This window comes from Schistocerca americana, chromosome 8 (genome assembly GCF_021461395.2).
Source record: "Schistocerca americana isolate TAMUIC-IGC-003095 chromosome 8, iqSchAmer2.1, whole genome shotgun sequence".
Classification (NCBI taxonomy): domain Eukaryota; kingdom Metazoa; phylum Arthropoda; class Insecta; order Orthoptera; family Acrididae; genus Schistocerca; species Schistocerca americana.
Window position 1 is genome coordinate 514,685,916 of NC_060126.1, and position 19,902 is coordinate 514,705,817.

General features: G+C 40.6%; 1 protein-coding gene across 2 annotated transcripts in view; it reads right to left on the reverse strand.

The window, feature by feature from the left end:
* The window catches only part of LOC124545981 (protein strawberry notch), a 265,254-nt gene that overhangs the window by 216,811 nt on the left and 28,541 nt on the right, over positions 1–19,902 (reverse strand). For both annotated transcript variants that reach the window (XM_047124945.1, XM_047124946.1), the window contains 2 exons: positions 17,640–17,861; positions 2,525–2,757 (listed from right to left, as the gene is read on the reverse strand). In XM_047124945.1, coding sequence (XP_046980901.1) covers positions 2,525–2,757; positions 17,640–17,861 — 455 coding nt within the window. The remainder of the gene's footprint in view (positions 1–2,524; positions 2,758–17,639; positions 17,862–19,902) is intronic.

The window sequence follows — 19,902 nt, forward strand, 5'->3', positions numbered from 1 at the left end:
ACATCCTAACTTACGAGATGGAATAATCAAGAGGCAATTGTCTGTAATCTATTCTTATAGGTTGGAACAGTATGTATTTGATTACAGAATGCCAAACAAAGGGTTGTTCACTGTTCAAAACATGTGACTCCTCTGGTTTAGTGATACTCCCATAAATACTAAAAGTATTTACATGCTCTAATGCATCTTGTACATGTCTAACAAGGAAATCAGCCTTGTAACAATGGATGCTGTGTTTCCTTAACAACTTACATAGGACAATATGCCAATAGAGCTCTGCAAGTTTTGTACAGTTTCCTACATTTGGGAATTCAGTTCACTAGAAGTTGGTTTTAGAGGTTTTTTTTTTTTTTTTTTTTTGATTGGAGGTGACAAATGACAAGCTTCAGTTCTACAAGAAATACAGTTGCTTAAATGAAATATGATTAGACTGAAAGGGTTACTGGGACTACAAGTTCTAGCAATGGATAGTCCAAGCACATGGGATTCATATTCATAATAAGAGAATGATTGGCTGGTAGAGATGTAAAGGAACTTAATCAGAGCAATGTTAGGTAAAACACTTGCCTATCATTAATGATTAATAATTCAATGTGTGGCATTCCATATATAACAAACATGAATAGGTATATTTATTTACAAATGAGATGCAGTTACAGTTGGATAGTGCATAACGTAGACACACACTGTAGGTAATCTTAATTAAGAAGATTACATTTAATTTGAACTTCAAATGGTCATTGTTTATTGGCATTTTACGGTAGTGACGACATTGTTCACCTAAGGGGAGGAGTCTGTGGCGTAACATGGCGTGGTGAAATGGTGTGTTACACAATCACCTACCAAAAGAGCAAATGACGATCATCGCCATAAAAAGTTTATTTAAGTAACTAATTGGTATAGCCTGCTGTTCAGAAGTTTGTTTCCTTCATGTGCACGTATTGTGGAGTGGATGGACACAGCATGTCACAAAGCCCTAATGAAGATAGCAGTCTTACTACATTCGTGGGATCCACTGGTTGTGTAGTTTATTCCTTGTCATTGGATCCTGCTTGGAGCCTTGTCCAAAAATGTACATATTTTATGTGATTGTTGTAAACACATAAACAACACATTTGAAAAAAACGTGACACACAGTTCTAATACATAAAAGGGATATGCTAATTTTCACATTTTAGAAGAGATTCTGTGCAGTCAAAATATTGTGAATTTTTTAATGCAAGTTGTTTATTCAATCAATCTTTGGAGTTTAGGTGTTAATGTTTATATATTTAAAATTCTTCTGAAAGATTCATATTGTAGCCCTTTTCAACCATACGTAAAATTTCCACGTTAAGCAAGGAGGGAGGAGGAAGAGTATGTTTCTCGATTTTGAGACATTCTGAGAAAGTGGAATTATATGATTTCTCACTGTTTTTGTTGATTAAGTACTCATGAAAGAGGGTCTTAAAATGCGCTACCTATCTGCCCTACATAAAAACTCAGATATATATTACACTGTACTTTATATAACCTAGATTTGAGAAAATGGTCAGTTGTATGTTCTTTACAATGTATAAAGAGCAACTTGGTCATATTACTGGTGGTGAGGGACACAGCAACATCATATTCTTTTTAAACAAATTAGCTATAGGATATGAAATGTCACCTAGACTTGGGATTGTAGTATATTTTTTAACAGTAAGACCATTTTTATTGAATGTAGAGTAATTTATATTAGTGTTGGCTTTATTTTTGATCACTATATATTGCAAGTTATTAAGTTAAGTAACAACAGCAGATGGGGTTAGCAGCACCTCAATAATATGGTTGATCATAGTGTGAAAGAACGCCAGTTTGTGCTTAAAAGGGTGAGAAGAAGAGGCATGACTGATGTTAAGTGCTGTGCTGCGTTTCCTGTAAATGTCAGCATTGATTTTACCATCTGCTAAACATAGTTTCAGGACCAGAAAACTAGTGTCATTATTTGATTTTCTATTTCGTACGTAAATTTAATTTTGGGTGGAAGCAGTTCAGTGACTAACTAAGTGATTTGAAGTCCCTCACATCTCCTTTTAATACGACGACATTCTCAACAACATATCATTATAAATGAGAGTACAATAAACAACAAATTGGTTCTGAGAGTCATCATATTTATTTCAAGAACTGGATATCCAACCAACTGTTGGAAGTCTACTTTTTCAGCCAATAAAAACTTTTTCACATGCTCGAAGGTGGAGTTAGAAATAAATTTATTTTGGAGGAACTATAAGATACATTACATGACGGAGTATCAATAATGAAACTTCATTCAATTATTTATCACCAGATGTATTTGCCAGTTCTCAAGGATTTGATCATTTATGCCTAGCAGACCTGCAGATAGGCGAGAGAGGAAACTGTACATTTCCTTAAAGGAGGACCCTACCCACTGCATTCACTAACTAGACGTGAGCCCGATATACAAGTATCAAACAAATGTGGCACATGCAGCTGAAGCACCTTACTCGTAAGAAAGTTAGTAACAATGACAATGACCAACCTTGCTTTCATCATTCATCCAGAGCTGAGACACCATTTTACCTGGAAGGCCACCAGCCCAGCCTTGGTGCATGGCATTCATACCACTTGCTTGCATCATCTGGGTCAAAAGGCTTCCATTTGGCTGCATCATAAATGAGTTCAGTGGCATATTCATATGGTTCAATCCAAGAGCACCCAATGCTGTTAAAGGATTCATGGGTCCCATTGCATTTAATCCGCCCATATCCATTGCTGTAACAGAGCAAATAACTTTGGACTGACAAACAGCTGAACTTATCAGTTCAATGAAGTCATTATCATTACATATTACACACTTATAACTTTTCTACAAATCATCCATACAGCACACATTACATTGTTACGAACAAAATGTTGACACTTTTAGGCTACAGTACAGCACGCATGCATATGCGTGCACACAGACTAATGAGATGTTTTTAGAGAATATCGATAAATATATCTGGCTCTTTTATTTTGAGTTTACGGTTCAGACGTAAACTGAAGCTCCAAAACAAACTCCAAGGAATAATACAACTTACTAAATTACACGAACATATTTTCATGAAAGAAAATAATTTGCACGATGAAATTAACACACATTTTTAAATTCAGAAATGTCATTTATGACTTGTTTGTTAGCTCCAAGCACCATCACATTTAGATCAATTACATAGATTTTTAAAAAAAATAATATCCAGAGATTACCAAATGCAGAAGCGATTCATTGTTTTTCCACGCTCCATTTCACACTCCTGTCGCTCTGTATGCTCATCTTGGTATCTTAACATTTTCTAACTGATAATGGCACAGACAAAATTTAACTCAATATGGAATCAATGAGTGTTAACTTCATAGAGGAAAACACTATGTTTGATCTATAGGACAGTCAAATCAAAATATGTCAACTGCCAAAAGATATTGATATTTTATCACTCCAAAAGTAATCACAGTAACAATGAAGACATTCCTTTCATAGTAAAATAAAATAATTGTTTATTATTTATTTTAATGAGTCACAATTGTAACCACAAATCTCCATCCATTACAAAACATTGTCCAGAACATCTTCCTTCCCAACATTTCCAAAGACTAAGTTCGACAGAGAATGACCTAGGTTGTAAGTTCGACATTGAATGACCTAGGCTGTAAGAAGTATGCTGAATCTTAAGACCCTGGAATGCAGTCAAATAGCAACAAGGTAGCATGCCTAGGGAAAATAGCAATTTCCTCCGCCCTCCACTGATTTATTCCAGCACCAATCCATTTCCCTGTAATGCTAATTCAGTACTTCCGAATATATAGTAATTTGTTTGATCCCATAGCACAGCCATTAACAATGCACACACGATTCTGGAAACTTTGAGACGTGATATCTCTAGTAATATTTTCTTGAAAGAAACAAAACTAAGTCATCTTGTACCACTTTTTTGTGCTCTCTTAAGTGAAATACTAGTAAAAACAATATTTCCTGAGCAATTTGCAAATGGATAAATTTAAGGAAAGTCAACCGAAAAAGTAGATGCCTGAAAAAATTTGAAGTTTAGTTTGCTATATCTCTGGAAGTAATTGTGAGTAACACCTGAAACTTTGCACTTAATAATTTACCAATACAAGGTCCTAAAATATAAAATTTCATTCTATTGTTTTTCCAGATATTTACAATATGAGGGCAAAGTTGATGATTTTTCTAAATAAGCCAAAAATGGATATTTTTGGCCCACTTTTACAAGAAAGTCTTCTACAAACTCTTTCAAGCCACCTAAAACATGTATTTGCTTTTGTAATATGAGGATAAGCCTCTACAAAACAACAAGGTAGGGGAACATTGAAAATGGACGCGTATTCCACTGGTGCTCAAATCTGACATTTTTTATTATGTTCTCCAATTGATTAGTACACTCTGGGGGAGGAAATATGAAAAGTCTTGATGACTAGGAAGTGAGATAAAATCCAAATAAATTGAAAAACTTCAAAAAAGTGGTGTCTCTTGTCACAACTTATTGTGACATATTTAAGTCTGTTTTCTTGCTATAATAAACTTCACAATTTAAGTGTGTATTGCCAAGGCAGTGGATCTCATGGTAGTAAAATTGTTGCATAACAGCTGCTGCACTCATCTTATAAATAGCCTGCAGGTTTTACACCACTGTCACATTGTGTAAATGTTGGTGAAATTCATAGCAGTCTTCCTGACAGGCTTTGGGATAAATTCATGTTGTAGAGATTTTTTTTTTTAAATTGTGTACTGTTATTGATGTGCTCATGTATTTTTGGATTAAGGTATAGCATACTTTGTGTTAGCATAGTTTGTAGTTAATGTGAAACATTAGTGTTCCCATGGCGGCTCCTTTTAAAGCATCCCAGTCACCACTGTGCCACACCTGACAGCTGTGCAACAGCAGCCACAGGTGAGTTTCTCTATCAAAGGTTCCCAAACCTGATAAAGGTTTCTTTAAACAAGATCCCAAGCTGATTATACATTTCTATATGGGTCAGAGGTTAAGGCTAGAAGAGACCTCTTTTAGAATCCTACACTCAAGTTTACTTTAAGCTATTTGAATTTTTTACCGGTTTCATTAATTTGCTGAAGAATGTCACGAGGAAAACTATACTGCCCGTCCGATAGTGTCACTGATGGGATTGTTTGGGAAAAAAATTTTGGTAACAAAGACCGCAAAAACATCCATTTTTCTAACATGATTACCCCAGCCCAGTCAGTGTGGCTCAGGCATTGAAGAACGTAAACATGCTGCCAGCACTTTTGTGTAAGCTGATGATGAGGGGGAAGCCGAGTTAAGCACTAATAGTCCACTACATTAAGATGATGGTCAATCAAGATAAAGTTGCAGGTGCGGGTGAATTGTACAACGGCAACAGAAGAGCATGGCACAAGTCTTGGCAGCTGAAAACTGTAAGCCAAGGATGAGGGCCCATCACCGCGCCTTTCTTATGGCTCCCTGTAGTCGATGTTCAGCCACACCAATAGTAGAAGAGCAAAAGAAACTGCAAAAGCCGTCAGCATATAAGGATGATGATACTGACGACTCCGACACGATTAATGGACACTAAAAACGGAGGGACACTCAGTACAGAGTCCTGTGGGAACCCATTGACTTGGATATGAGGGGAATTGTGTGAAGCACCCATTTCGAACTCTGAAGGTGGGGAGCAACAAAAAGTTCTGCTTAAAACTCGGGATTGGGCATCAGAGGCCCAGCTCTTGTAACCTAGCAAGGATATGGTATCACAAAGTGTTGTCGGGCCCAGGGGTTGTGTCGGGACAATGTGTAATGGCACTTAGAAATTCTCACTCACTGAACGACAACATTATATGGGTCAAGGTGACTTACTCAGGTGGTGTTGTTCCACCCATTATTTTCAGGTGTAAAAGGTGGGGTGGTAATTCTCAGATGCAGAAGTTCAATCATAATGTTCAGCAAACACTCTACAATTGTGTCTAGATCAGTATATACAGCCCCAGGTTTACCTGCAGGGGTCTGATGGCTGTAAAGGCGTCTGAGCTTAGTCCAAACCAGTGTAAGAAAGGTTCATGTTCCAATGGTGGAGACGTACCATTTCCAGCACTTCTGGTTCTGTCTTTTAATTGCTGACAGACCTGAGCACAGCGTTTGAAGGCAATGAGGTGCTCCATTGATAGGTGCCACTTGTGATGCCCAAGGGCCTGCCTACAATGTCTAATGACCGCAGTGATATCCGACGGCCACCAAGGCACTGTCTTCCGCCGGGGCAACCTGAGGAACAAGGTGGGACGAGTTGAGAAATTAGTGCAGCCAATACATTTCATGGTACTTCAACATCTGGAGGAAGAAAGATGTTGTAGATGGTAATTTCCTGCGTTGTTCTCACCCTGACAGCCACGGCGTCTAAAGGTGTTTGAAGAGGCACAGGTTAGCTATACACAGAAGTAAGGACACATATACATACTCCACCTGACATCCAGTCAGTCAATACGTTTTTGTAATAGTCCTGATAGCCACAAAGGGCACCGGTCCACTTTGCTGGAAACCATGTTTCCTGAAGGACAACAGAGAAAACGGGCACAATGCTTAAGAGTTGTCGTAGCTGTCATGTGGGAGGAAAAACCGCCACAATTCCAATGGAGGATGACACTTTCTGTGGTCTGGGTAGGAACGATGCGGCACTTTACACTTCAGGGTCACCTGCTGTTACCTGTTGAGGGCTTCTGGTCTCTGTGTCTGTTGGTTCTGAGGCTCCAGTGAGCTCTAGGTTCTTGAGGGATACTAAGATCTCCAACTCATCCTCAGAATGCGAACTTTCACGAAGCAGTGTTTTAGGGGCCACCAAGGTTCCTTTCTTCTTTCAGTCTTCTCGGTTCTTTTTGGTTTCTCTGGATGGAAGGGCTTCTCTGAGTTGGTCACAGTAAGCAACAACGATCGTGAAGCCCTACAACCAGCAGCTTGTAGCTCCTTCGACCACTGGCTGGTGGCTGGCTTCACAGTAGCAGAAGCTTTGGAAGGCAGCGTCTGGAGACAACTTCCTCGCAAGTGTAGCCAAAAGATGTTATTTCTTCTTTGGGTTAAATCTGACTTTGGCACAGAAAGGGGTAAATTATCCTGCCACAAAAGTCTTTGGTCACCTACCAAACAGCATCAAAAGCCTGACAGATATCCAACCAACATTTAAAAATAAATTAAAAGAATTTCTACATGACAACTCCTCCTACTCATTGGCTGAATTTTTTGATATAAATTAAGGGAGGGGGAAAAGAAAACCAACTTAAACAGACATCTTTTATTAACCTGACACGTTCCACATCATTACGAAGTGTCATATTCATGATCTATGGAACAAGTATTAATCTAATCTAATCTAGCTGAGGGGTTGGGACTGATGTTCCTGATGGCCGAAGGGATGGTGGTCCTGAAGTCGAAGTTAGGGGAGCAATGGGAGGAGGAGTGCCCCCAACCATCACGGGGGCAGGCGTAGTCCGGCAGTCCGGGTCTTACATTCCCTTATTTTCCTCTCTTTCAGATAAACAGTGCAGTCTGGCAAACAGGGGGAGTGGTGCTCTCCACAGCTGACACAAATGGGAGGGACACAATAAACGTCGGTGTGTGACAGATGTGTGCATTCCTGAGATCTGGGGCTGGCATTACATCACGAGGACACGCACCCAAATTTCCAGCATTTGAAGCACCGCATATGGAAAGGAACACAGGGTTTAATGTCACATCAGTAGACCATCATCTTGACCTTTTCAGGCAATGTTATCATCCTCAAAGGCCAAGATGAAGGCACCTATTGTTCTTAGGTCGCCTATACACATGCCTAACAAAGTGTACACCCTATCGCTGTAGGTTGGCCACAACTCGTAATCGGACTGCAAGAGGAGATCTCTATGGAATATAATCCCCTGGACCAATCTCATGCTCTTTATGAGGGGTAATGGAGACTGGGGCATCACCCAGCTTGACACAGGCGAGCAATGCACACGACTGGGCAGGGGATGCTGTTTTTATCAGGACTGACCCATTCCACAGTTTGGATGTTCCCTCCACTTCCCCAAACTTGTCCTAAGTTCTCGATGAAAAACAGTGGTTTGTTGTCATAAAGGATTCCCCATCAGACCCTGCACAAACTAGATATTGACGAGAACATCCCTCTCTTTGATCTTTAGCCCTACGTTCCTCCCATGGTGTGGTCGTGGAGGAGAATGATTTGGGGTCATATCTCTCGGCATTATGATGCACCTTAGCTCTCTTAAAGACTGCTGGGCCGTTCAACTACCAGCATCAGACAACTTCATCCACTTCATTGTGTGTCATCCACCCTGATGCCACCCACCCCGATCAGAGGCTCTCCCCACAGGTGCCACCCAGCCACAGCCAAGGCCACCTGGCACAATGTCTATTCCCAGGAGTCCTGATGCCCCAAGAAGACGGGCATCTATTCCTTGGCACACGTGGGGACTTATTATCTCATGCATCAGCAGTGCAATCCCTGTGTTGATACGAGACTACAACTAAGAGGGTACATGACAACCCCTCCACGCCAGACTGGTTACCACTCTGGATATTGGGTGTGAAAAGATCCATCATTATCATAGATACAGAAGATGCAGATGATGCTCCCTGTAAAGCGTATTCATCCAAGTAGCTGGATACATGATGCACTACATAAGGTATCCTTCCCCAAATGGTCTGCACTTCTGAAAAGTTTTGGAAATGTGGAGGTCAGACCCTAAAAAGAGGACCATAACTTGTATGGCCTAAAAGGAGGGAACTCCTTTTAGTTGCTTCTTACGACAGGCAGGAATACCTCGGTCTACTCTAGCCCCCGAGAACCCGCAGGGGGACAATGAACTACAATTGTTGGAGCAAATATCTATTTCATACATTTATTTCTTTACAGCTGTTATGCTATTGGTGCACATTACAAATAGTGCCTTCAAGTTCACTAGATGACTATAAACATTTTTCTATTAGAAAGAACTTTAATTTTGTGTTAGAATCATTCCTCTACATGTTCTTAGAGAGTTTAGAAGTTTGTCAAACGAATTAACCAACTGACAATTGGGCTTCAATCTGTCATTTTTAAATTCATTTCTGGCAATAGTTTTTCTTGTATTGATGTTGTAATCATTTGCATCCCTACACTTTATAGCTACTGTTGGTTGACACATAAAAAAATAAACTAACTTAAACATGTACAAAGAAAACATTCGTTAAGTTTCTGAACTGCAAAAACACTTTAGGACATGATTCTCTATGGTCCATCCCATGTATAAGTCTTGTAGGTCTTTTCTTTCACAACAATATTCTTTTTAAGCATATATCGGGTATACAGCCCCACAATTCAATCCCATATTTGAAAAACGGGTAACTCATCCTGTATTATACCATTTTAAATGTTTGACTATGAACTATCTTTGTGATCTGGCTGAGAAGATGTAAGCCACTACGCATATACAAAATTAAAAAAGTTGCTGTCAGACGGTCCATAATTAAAAATCATCCATATCCCGTAATATTACATGCAACTGAGGAAGACACGACCACAAAAGTTGAAGATGAAAATTAATGTTCTTTGCCCACCACAGATTTTTATCAACATCCACAGCCAGAAGTTTACAACTGCTACTCTGTTGCTGAGATACATTATTTACTTGATGTGCCGAGAACAGCCAATTTTAAATGCTTGTAACTGAGATTTGATGACACTCACCTTAAGGCTCTGACAATTCCCAATTTCATTAATTCTGTTACACTATTAGTGGCTCCTTGCATCCTCTACCATAGAACAAGAGAGGGGTGTCAACTGTATAGCTTATTACATGGTAGTTAATGGATTGAGCATATGTCATTAATAGATATGAGGAAAAGAAAGTGACCAAGGATTGAGCCCAGAGTTACATCTTCTATTACTGTTTCACTGGTAAACTGAAAGTTCATAATTTTTATAATCTAATTTGCATGTAAGTTTACTGTGCTGCTCACAATTCAACATGTATGTGGCTAGAAGATGCAGAGGTGGATCCCTGACATGGTATGACTTTAGTTCTTTTAGAAGTAACCGACTGTTTACTGTATAAAAAGCTTTTGTTAGATCTAAAAGCACACCAGCAGATAGTACATTTCATGGAAGAACTGCGTAATTGCTGTGGTTGCACTTAGTACTTTTCTAAATCCATGCTGAGAATTTACAATCAGTTTGTGTATTGTGAAAAAGGCACTATGCACTCCGTCTTCAGGCCACAAGTGGCCCATCGGGACCATCCGACCGCCGTGTCATCCTCATTTGAGGATGCAGATAGGAGGGGGCATGTGGTCAGCACACTGCTCTCCCGGTTGTTATGATGGTTTTCTTTGGCCGGAGCCGCTACTATTCGGTCGAGTAGCTCCTCAATTAGCATCACAAGACTGAGTGCACCCCGAAAAATGGCAACAGCGCATGGCGGCTGGATGGTCACCCATCCAAGTGCAAGCCACGCCCGACAGCGCTGAACTTCAGTGATCTCACGAGAACCGGTGTATCCACTGCGGCAAGGCCGTTGCCAACAAGGCACTAAGCTAGGACAGAATAATAGTTTCTAACATCTTATTAAAGGTGGGAATTAGTGATGTCTGTGTACACTCAGAGAGCTGTCCTTTACTTCCCTTTCCATACACTGGTTTCACAACACTCATTTTTAGAATAGCTAGATACACATTTATATAATGCGGTAGTTAATAAGGTAGGTAAGATGTTTAGACAGTCCTAAAAGCAAACCTTAATAGCTGCACCGGATATGCCATCACATCCAGTTTCCCCACCCCTATTTACCATGCATACTTCCTGCTCGTTTGCTTCCTTACATTCAAACTTTGAGCAATGAGTGAGGTTACCCAGTGTCTTGACCTTTGCCTCTATAACACAGGTTTGGTTGGTCAAATGGAGAAGTGAAATACACGTGTGTCCAAAATTAAAGCAACAAACGGAAATTTTGCAAGGGTGCATTTATTTTGTCACGAAATATTGCAAACAGATGATAGCAAAGTAGAGACAGTGTCAAAAACATACACGACTACAACACGCATAACGGTAGACAAAAAATTCTTTGTTCTTTCCAACTTAACGGATTTCCGCACACATTCCGACAACTGGTTAAAGTGAACAGCACGGGGTGTTACCACTCCTGGCTGCAATACAGGCCTCACAACGATGGAGCATGCTGTGAGTGATGTCAGCAGTCCCATACTGAGGCAATAACACCCATTCTTCCCGCAGATCTGCCCGCAAGTCTTTGAGAGTGGCTGGGGGATGCTGCCAGGATGCAACCTGTCTTCTTAGCTCATCCCGGACGAGCTCTATGGGATTCAAGTTGAGATAGTGAGCACGGCATGCCATATGAGCAGTATCTTCCATTAAAAAAAAAAATCAACCACCCATGCGTGCTCTATGAAGTCAAGCATTATTGTCCATCAATACAAAGTCTGGGCACACTACTTCGCAAAACTGCACAAGGTCCCTAGTTCTCATCGTCATAACTGACAGCAGTTAAACCTTGGCGATTCACCCGTACAATCTCATGAAGAGGTGTTCGAAGGTCTCCATAGACCCTGCTCACACCGTTAAGGCTCCTCCTCGATAGCAATCTCTTTCCACAATGTTTGGATTCAGAAATTGTGTTGCACGATCCCTCCAGATGCGAATATGTCAATAACCACTCTCCAGACCAAATCGGGACTCGCCCGTGAAAAAACCATCCAGATGGCACGTTGACGACTCCACTCCAGACATTCCCTTCTGTGAAGACACATCAGAAATACACATACAGAGCGTCTCTGATAATAAAAGCTACTCTGGCAAAGCCTTCTTTACACTGTTTGTCTCGATATAACACGTGAAGTGGGTGTTGCGAGTCACGCTAGTTGCCGTGCAGTAATAAGGCGGTACTGTCGTGCTCTTATGGCCAAATAACTGTCTTCTTTTGATACCACATGTGGTCAGCCATGCTCTGGTCTTCAGGATAGTGTTTCGGTCTCTATAGATTGTCGCCACATCCGAGAAACAACAGACCAATTCACATTTAGCCTTCGGGGCATATCAGTCTGTGACTGTCTTGCTTCTATTCTTCTTACGGCACCTTCTCTGCAAAAAGTCTGATAGGCGTCTTCCTTGTGCCATACACCATCTGTGACTGTATAGGCGGTGATTGTGGATGTGGGACTACCTGGCAAACACTACCCCATTTGATAGGTACCCCCTGATGTCATTGCTGACGTGGTTGTCCACTGACCGGAATGCCATCTTCCGTGAACAACACGACTGTATGGACATCTGTTGACACTTTTTATGATTATACCATGAATTAGACACAACACGGGGAAATAAGGGTTTGTTGCTTTAATTTTTACAGTAAAACTTGATAAAACCATTACATGTAAATTCAGAAATCTGTTCAAACTGTTCTAGTATTTTAGTCCTGATATATACAATACACTTTTAAATGCTAATTTTTTGTATGAAGCGGAACATGCCTAAAGCAGAAATGGAATGCAAATTTTAACATTTAATTAATAATTCATCGTATAATGCGCTAAAGAGGTTATTCGTTACTGGTGTATTACAGTATACATTAGTTACTCACAAATCTACAAGGATGCTACTTTTAACACAAAGACTGTACAGCCCTGACAATACTGTTATGTGGCACAGCACGGAGCCACAGATATGGACATCAAATCGTGCTGCTCTGTAAAACATGGGACAAGTTACACACAGAGTTGGTACGTGAAAGGAAATGATTCGTTAGTGAATGTTGTGTTTGTCGGCATGTCTTGTTTTCCATTATTATTGACACACGTGGACACACACTGGAACATTGCTGCGTACCTACAAACACAACTGCAATCTGCACAATGCAATAGTTAGGTCTTGTTCCGTTAAACAATGGTGTTACCCAGCAAGTATTCCAAAGAAAAGCACTACCTGCATTATTCCATGCCATTTTCAGTTCACTAGTAGCACTTTAAGTAATACCGGTAACAGCTCAAACAAAAGGTATGTGTTGATAACATTCAACAACAAGATTAAGGTAATCAAGGTCAGTGGAAAAGAAACTCTCTGTGCATAAAATAATGTTGCATTTCAAATGCAGTAAAACACAAATTTATGATATAAGAAGCAACAAAAAGATATGGGATGAATGGGTAAGTCGGAACAGGCAAATGAAAAGGAAGATGACAGGAAATGAAGAAATTAATGACACAGTGAGTGAACAGTTCAAAAGTGCTCGGGCAAACAAACTTACCTTTCTCTGGAACCATTTTGCAGAATGAGGTTCTGAAAGTCACTAAAGAACTTGGAAATACGGAGTTTAAGACATCCACAGAATGGATAGACAGGAAAGCTAAGAATGTGCAGAAAAATGTAGCAGCAGAATGGAAGACAATACTGTACAACCTAACTGTGAATTAATTAAAACGCAAAACATTCCATGTAATGCAGATAATCACATTCGAAGTGATGACTCCCTGTCAACTTGCTCCACTTTTACTTCAGCAACAGATTTAACAGAAGACGATCGTGAATAAACAAAGGAAAAGAAGAGGAACAAAATGTTATCCCTACAGAAATTAATACACCTGATGAAGCTGCTGCACGCATAAACGATGTTATGCAATTTGCAGTAAATACAAATTCTCCCTCTCTTAAGCTGTCAAAATCATTGCATGGACCAAAAAATTGTGAAAAAACAGGAAATTCAAACATGTTTCCTTCTTCAATAAGTGACAAAAAAGTAAAATGTAAAGCACAGAAACACGGGAATAATATGCACCTACATACAACAATAAAAGAATTTAACATTATAGTAACAATACAGAAATGCTGTGTTATTTATCAATTAGTGAAATAGTCTAGCATTCTATTGTACAACATACAGTAAACGAACATCTACAATGCAGGAGTGAAGGTACGTATACATTTGCATAATTACAAATTTATACTTTTGTGCACAATGCATGGCAAATTTTATGTAGCATAGTGAGTTTCGTGTATCTGGAAATTTGTACAGTTTGGAAAATTATATTAGTCCCACGCGATTCCGTTTCAGAGCAAGTTTGACTGTACATATCGTATTTGGGTTTTTTCCATTTTATCATCACGTCTTATGATGAATGGCTGTGTGTTCACCGTCTTGGGATTATTACAGCATTTGTCAGCTAGCTCCCAGAATGCTTTACTTATATTATCAGACTGCTCTATTGCTTTGCTGCTCACCTGATTTCCAAGGTTAGCAATTTCAGTTTATGAGTTAGCTTAGCCCAATTGTATTTTTTCTTAAAAACCTGCGAAGTGGCACCTGTACAAGAAGGAAGAGGAGGACCAGAGTTTAATGTCCTGTTGACAGTGCAGTCATCCGAGACAGAGCACGAGAAAATAACGGAAAACCTAAGTCTGGACAGTGATTTGAAATACCCCTCAACCCCCCTCCTCCTCTCCCACCCTGAAGGCGAGTCTGATGTGCTAACCATTGCACCAAATCAGACAGTAGTGGCTTTATAAAGCAGGTTTCAGATTAGGCCAAGGACTGCTTCTAGTTTGGTAATGTTTAACTACCTTTTGAATTTCTCTGACAGGACAGCAATAGCTGTAACAATTCAACAGGGTTGAACAGCACTCATTCTATTTGTGAAATGTCAAATTGAAACACCTTTCAACTGTCTAAATTTCCAATTGCTATTTTATGAAGTAACCAGTTTCAGAGACATATTATGCCATCTTCAGGCCCGTGACTAATGTGTAGGAGGATCCCCTCTCTGGTCCAGTCACAACAGGGCCAGTACTCGTGATTTTCTGACACACTGATCCCTTCGATCGTCACTTGCCGACATTTTGTACTGAACAACCAAGGTCCCACAACCACCTGTATATACACGGACATACAGAAATTATTCCATTTGTTGTCAGACCCTTTCATCACCTGATACACGGAATCCCATTTCTTCTCAGCTAGTTTATACAATGGTGAAAAAAAATTGTACATCCAAAAAATAATTAATGTAGAGTAATGAAATTTCATGAAATCTTTTGTCGAGGTACCATACTTAAGCGATTAACATTGCAAGATCACAGGTTAACGGAAGTGTAAATAAGCGACTGTGAACGTGAATGCTAATACATTAATAAGCGGCATAAGCACCAGAATGTTGAATGCGAGTATGCAAATGTGCATGCAGTGTGCTGTAAAGGTGCCGGACATCAGTTTGTGGGATGGAGTTCCACGCATGTTGCACTCAGTCACTCAATATAGAGACGGTTAATACCGATACTGGATAACGATGGAGTTGTCATCTGATCATGTCCCGTATATGATCGATTGGAGACACATCTGGTGATCGAGTGCACTAAAGAAACACGTAGACACCCTGTACAGTATGTCAGGTTACATCAGCAGCGTGTGGCCGAGCGTTACACTGTTGGAAAACACTCCCTGAAATGATTATCACGAATGGCAGCACAACAGGTTGAATCACTTGATTGACAAATTTACAGTCAGCGTGCACGGGACAACCACGAGAATGCTCCTGCTGTAATACGAAATCGCATCCTAGACCATAACTCCAGTGTAGGTCCAGTGTGTCTAGCACGCAGACAGGTCGGTTGCAGGCTCTCAACTGGCCTCCGTCTGATTGACACACGGCCATCACTGGCATCGAGGCAGAAACAGTTTTCATCAAAACGTAACAGACCTCCACCTCGCCCTCCGACAAGCTCTCGCTCGACACCACTGAAGTCGTAAATGGAGGTGGTTAGGGTTCAATGGAATGCATGCTAGACAACATAAAATACAGTTTGATTGTGACCTCAATACATAATCAAAAGTCTTCTACCATCATTTCTTATTCATCATTTACATAAGAGTTCTTACAAAAGCACTGCTGCAACTGTTTTGTCAAGTCATAAACTGTACCCAACACACCAGATTGAAGTGCACTCTTAACCTGCTGTTTTAGTATCCACCTCACAGGCTTTAGGTGTCAATGTTGTTGGGCAAATGAAAACCACAAAGAAGGTCAACTTAAGGTTGTTAAGTATTGACATTTCTCCTCTGAAATGCCAGAAAGTCTTAAGAGAATATACACAATGATACATAAAGTATAATATTTCTTCTTCTTCTTCCTCTTTTGTTTTCACCTTGTCCCGCTTCTTTGCAGGGATGGCATGGTACTATGGATTTGGCACAATTAATTTAAGGGGTGGCCAGATGCCCTTCATGTCATCAGCCCGTTACTCCTGGATGGAATGTGTGTACCCATATGTCTACGTGCAGTGTTATCCGTGTGAAAGAATTTTCTAAATGTCTGAGAATCGTGTAACTGAGGCGGGACTTAAGTACCAGCTCAGTATTCACCTAGTCAGATGTTGTAAACCAGCTACAACCACATACAAGTTGGCCAGCCCACTGACCCTCACTGTTAATTCATCGGATAAATTCGAATCGGGGCCGACACACTGCCGGCCCACTAACCCTCACTGTTAAGCCGCAGATAGATTCGATTCAGGGCCGACACACCTCCCAGTCCCGGATGGCACTTTAACGTGCGCAGTTACACGGGTGGGTCACATGAAGTACAATATTTGTCAAGTACACAGTGAAACATTTTACATAACATTGCTTTTTCTGGTAGGTTTAAACCAAATACATTCATACACCAAAATTCTAAGACTCAGCAATGTCAATTTGATGTTTAATTATCGTCCTCTGCTGATATGAATGAGCACAACAGGAATGCAACTACTGCAAATTTGTGATGTGTTTTAAGTAGAGTAGTAGGTCCCATTCAATACATTTTCTGAAATTCAATTACATCGACATTGTACCTGTGACTGACTTGAAGAGGTTTGAGGGATGTAAATATATAAAACCGTCCCACCTCTTCAGTGCACTGATACTTCCAAAATTATGTAGTTCAAATTCTCCATTTGTACAGACGTAGTATCACTAGCAGCTGACGAATCTATAACTCATTCATACTGATAATTTGTATGTAACTACTGAGCTGTATTTTTTCGGCACAATACATGTTTTCTTTTATTTGGTTTAAACATCACCAATGATCAGGTTTCCCAGTCCATTTCTTGCTTTCAAAATGGGTGTGATGTTTTCATGCATGTTTCACTAGAATGTTCCTCTTCCTCATGGTAGTGTACTTAAGAAATTGAAGAAACTGCGTGAGGATAAACAGTGAAGAATGAAACACGACAAGGCCAATGACGAAGTCTCCTGCAAGGCTTCTTCTTCTCTTTTATTTTTGGGCAGCACATACTGGGGTGGAGAGAGATCTAGGGATAGGACTGGTTTTACTGTCCCCCATGTATCCCCTCACAGGAATTATTCTCTACTGCCTGTTGTTCCTACTGAGACATTTGAAAGCAAAGAGTTCTAGTTTAGTCACTGCTGTTACATTATAAATGTTAACTCTTCCACCGAGAAGTTGTTCTTTAGCACAAGTGATTCCTAAATTTACATGTTTGACCAGAATGTTTCCCAATCAATAACATAGAAAAACTACTCATAGCATTTTCTCATCTCAGAGCAACAATATAACTGCAAAATATAATAAACAATGCTAAATGGAACTTACATTGCTGAAGTAATGCTGCATTCATTGCATGTTGTGGAATTCCAGCCATGCCAGGGTAAAAGCCCATATTGGGAAAGAGCCCTGGCGAGGCAAACGGAAATGGCATCTGACCGGGTCCTGCTCCAACACGAACCTTTTCGTAACCCAGTGAAGAGTTGCCTTTGGTCACCAATCCACCAGGAAGTTTGCTGCCTGCCTGGTTCCCTGCAGCATCAGTGCTGGCTGTAAATAAAAATTACAATATGACCATTACAGAACTGTGAATTACTAGCTCAAAATGTGCCATTACCTAATGGCGCTACTGAGCATCACATGGAGCATATACTTGTAGTACAACACACTGAGAAATTTGGCTGCATACAAGCTACACAATCAAAAGACACAAAGGAGCAGGATAATGATACATTCTTCATACACTTTGCAAATGTTTCTTGTGACTTTTTTTGAAACACACTTCAGATTAACAATAAAATGCAGAACCAACTGAACTGAATTTTGAGCACCAAACAAGCTACAGTGTCCTAACCAGCCTCTCCTCACTGAGAAGGTGCTCACACGGTTACCATTACCCCTCCAACAGTGTAACTTACAAAAAACAATAAAGCAGTGTGAGCAATATTCTCCGAGCACTAGAGAATTTTTCCACAAAGCGACTATTAACTGCAGCTGCTGGCAGTATCTTGCTCCCACGACTGTCCCGCAGATAGGGAACTGACAGTTTCAGAAGGGCTGTACTTGATCTCACCAGCCCAGCACGATTAGTAACCGAGAGGACTGTCATGCCGTTACTCGTCCATGCAGGATTGTGCAGTCACATACGTACGTTGGGCTGGGAAATGAGCTCATCTGTAGCGAGGCAAGCATCCAAATGGATGCCTGGAGCACCACGAAATGCCAGCACACAGCAGCAGAGACAGGCATTCCGACACCAGAATGGCCGACAATAGGGGACCGAGGAGTGGCACAGTGTCGTCGTTCAGATGAGTTTCAGTTCTGTCTGCAACATCACAATGAACGTACCTGTGTGCAGAGGCTGTGACGAGAATAAACAGCGCTCATCAATTGCATGCGCCCACCACCTGGTGCAGTAGCGTCAGGTGTCATCAGCTACAAGACAGGCTCACTCTAGTTCACAGAGCTGGTAACATGGATAGATCCCATTACATTTGTGATGTGTCAAGGTTGGTGGCCATGCCCCATTTTCCAGATCTCCATGATGCTACCTTTCAACAAGATGTTGCTCATGCTGTCGTGGCCTGCCTCGAGCACAGTATGTAGGGCTGTTGCCCTGACCAGCAAGTTCTACAGATTTTTCATCCACTGACATGTCTTGTCACGGGTTACCGAGAGAATGGAATGTGGTCACTCGCCAGTTACTACAAATGCTGCAAAGAGTGCAGAACGCATGCAGAATGACATACCCATTGATTTTGTTGTTATAGTGGTGGTCTTCAGTCTCCAGCCCAATTCAATGCAGCTCTCTACTCTATTCCATTTTGTATGAGCCTGTTCATTTTCAAATAACTATTGTCTCCTATATCCCCGCCTGAACCTGCATACTGTATGCACGCCTTCAGCTCCATCGACAATCCCCCCCACTTCTATTACCAAACTGAAGATTTCTCGACACCTCAGGATCTTTCCTATCATTCAATCAATCACTTCTTTTACTCTACATGTGCCATAAGTTTATTTTTTCCTGCAGTTCTTTCTTCTTGTCTGAACTGCTTATCATCCCCATTACCACTTCCGTACAAAGCTACACTGCAGACAAATACCTAACACTTAAATATAGATTAGATGTTAATTTCCTCTTTTTCAAAAATGCTTTTTGTGCTGTAGCCAGTCAGTATTTATATCATCTCTATTTCACCCATCGGAAGTTGTTTGTATAGTTGAGTTTTTGTGTTTCCATTTTATCTGAATTAAATTTATTTACTAATGTATGCGCTCTGCAAGTTACTTTCTGACTTGATGATAACTTTCTATAAGGGTAAGTCGATAAGTATCTGCAATCAGTTTGTACTATTTACTACAAGAGGACACAATTCTCATTGATATTATTTTTCAGCGCGTCCTCCTGATTACCTGTCTCCATGGCCGAGGTCGCTAAAGCACATTTGTGCAGCAGAGCTTGACCTGGGACTAGGCCGGTTCAAATCCTGTTGGTAGAAAAAATTTTCGCTTCCATTATTTGGCTGGCAAGGAGAAGCAAGGTGGTGAATTAAAATTCCCAATCACCAGACTTTCCGCCAATGACCTG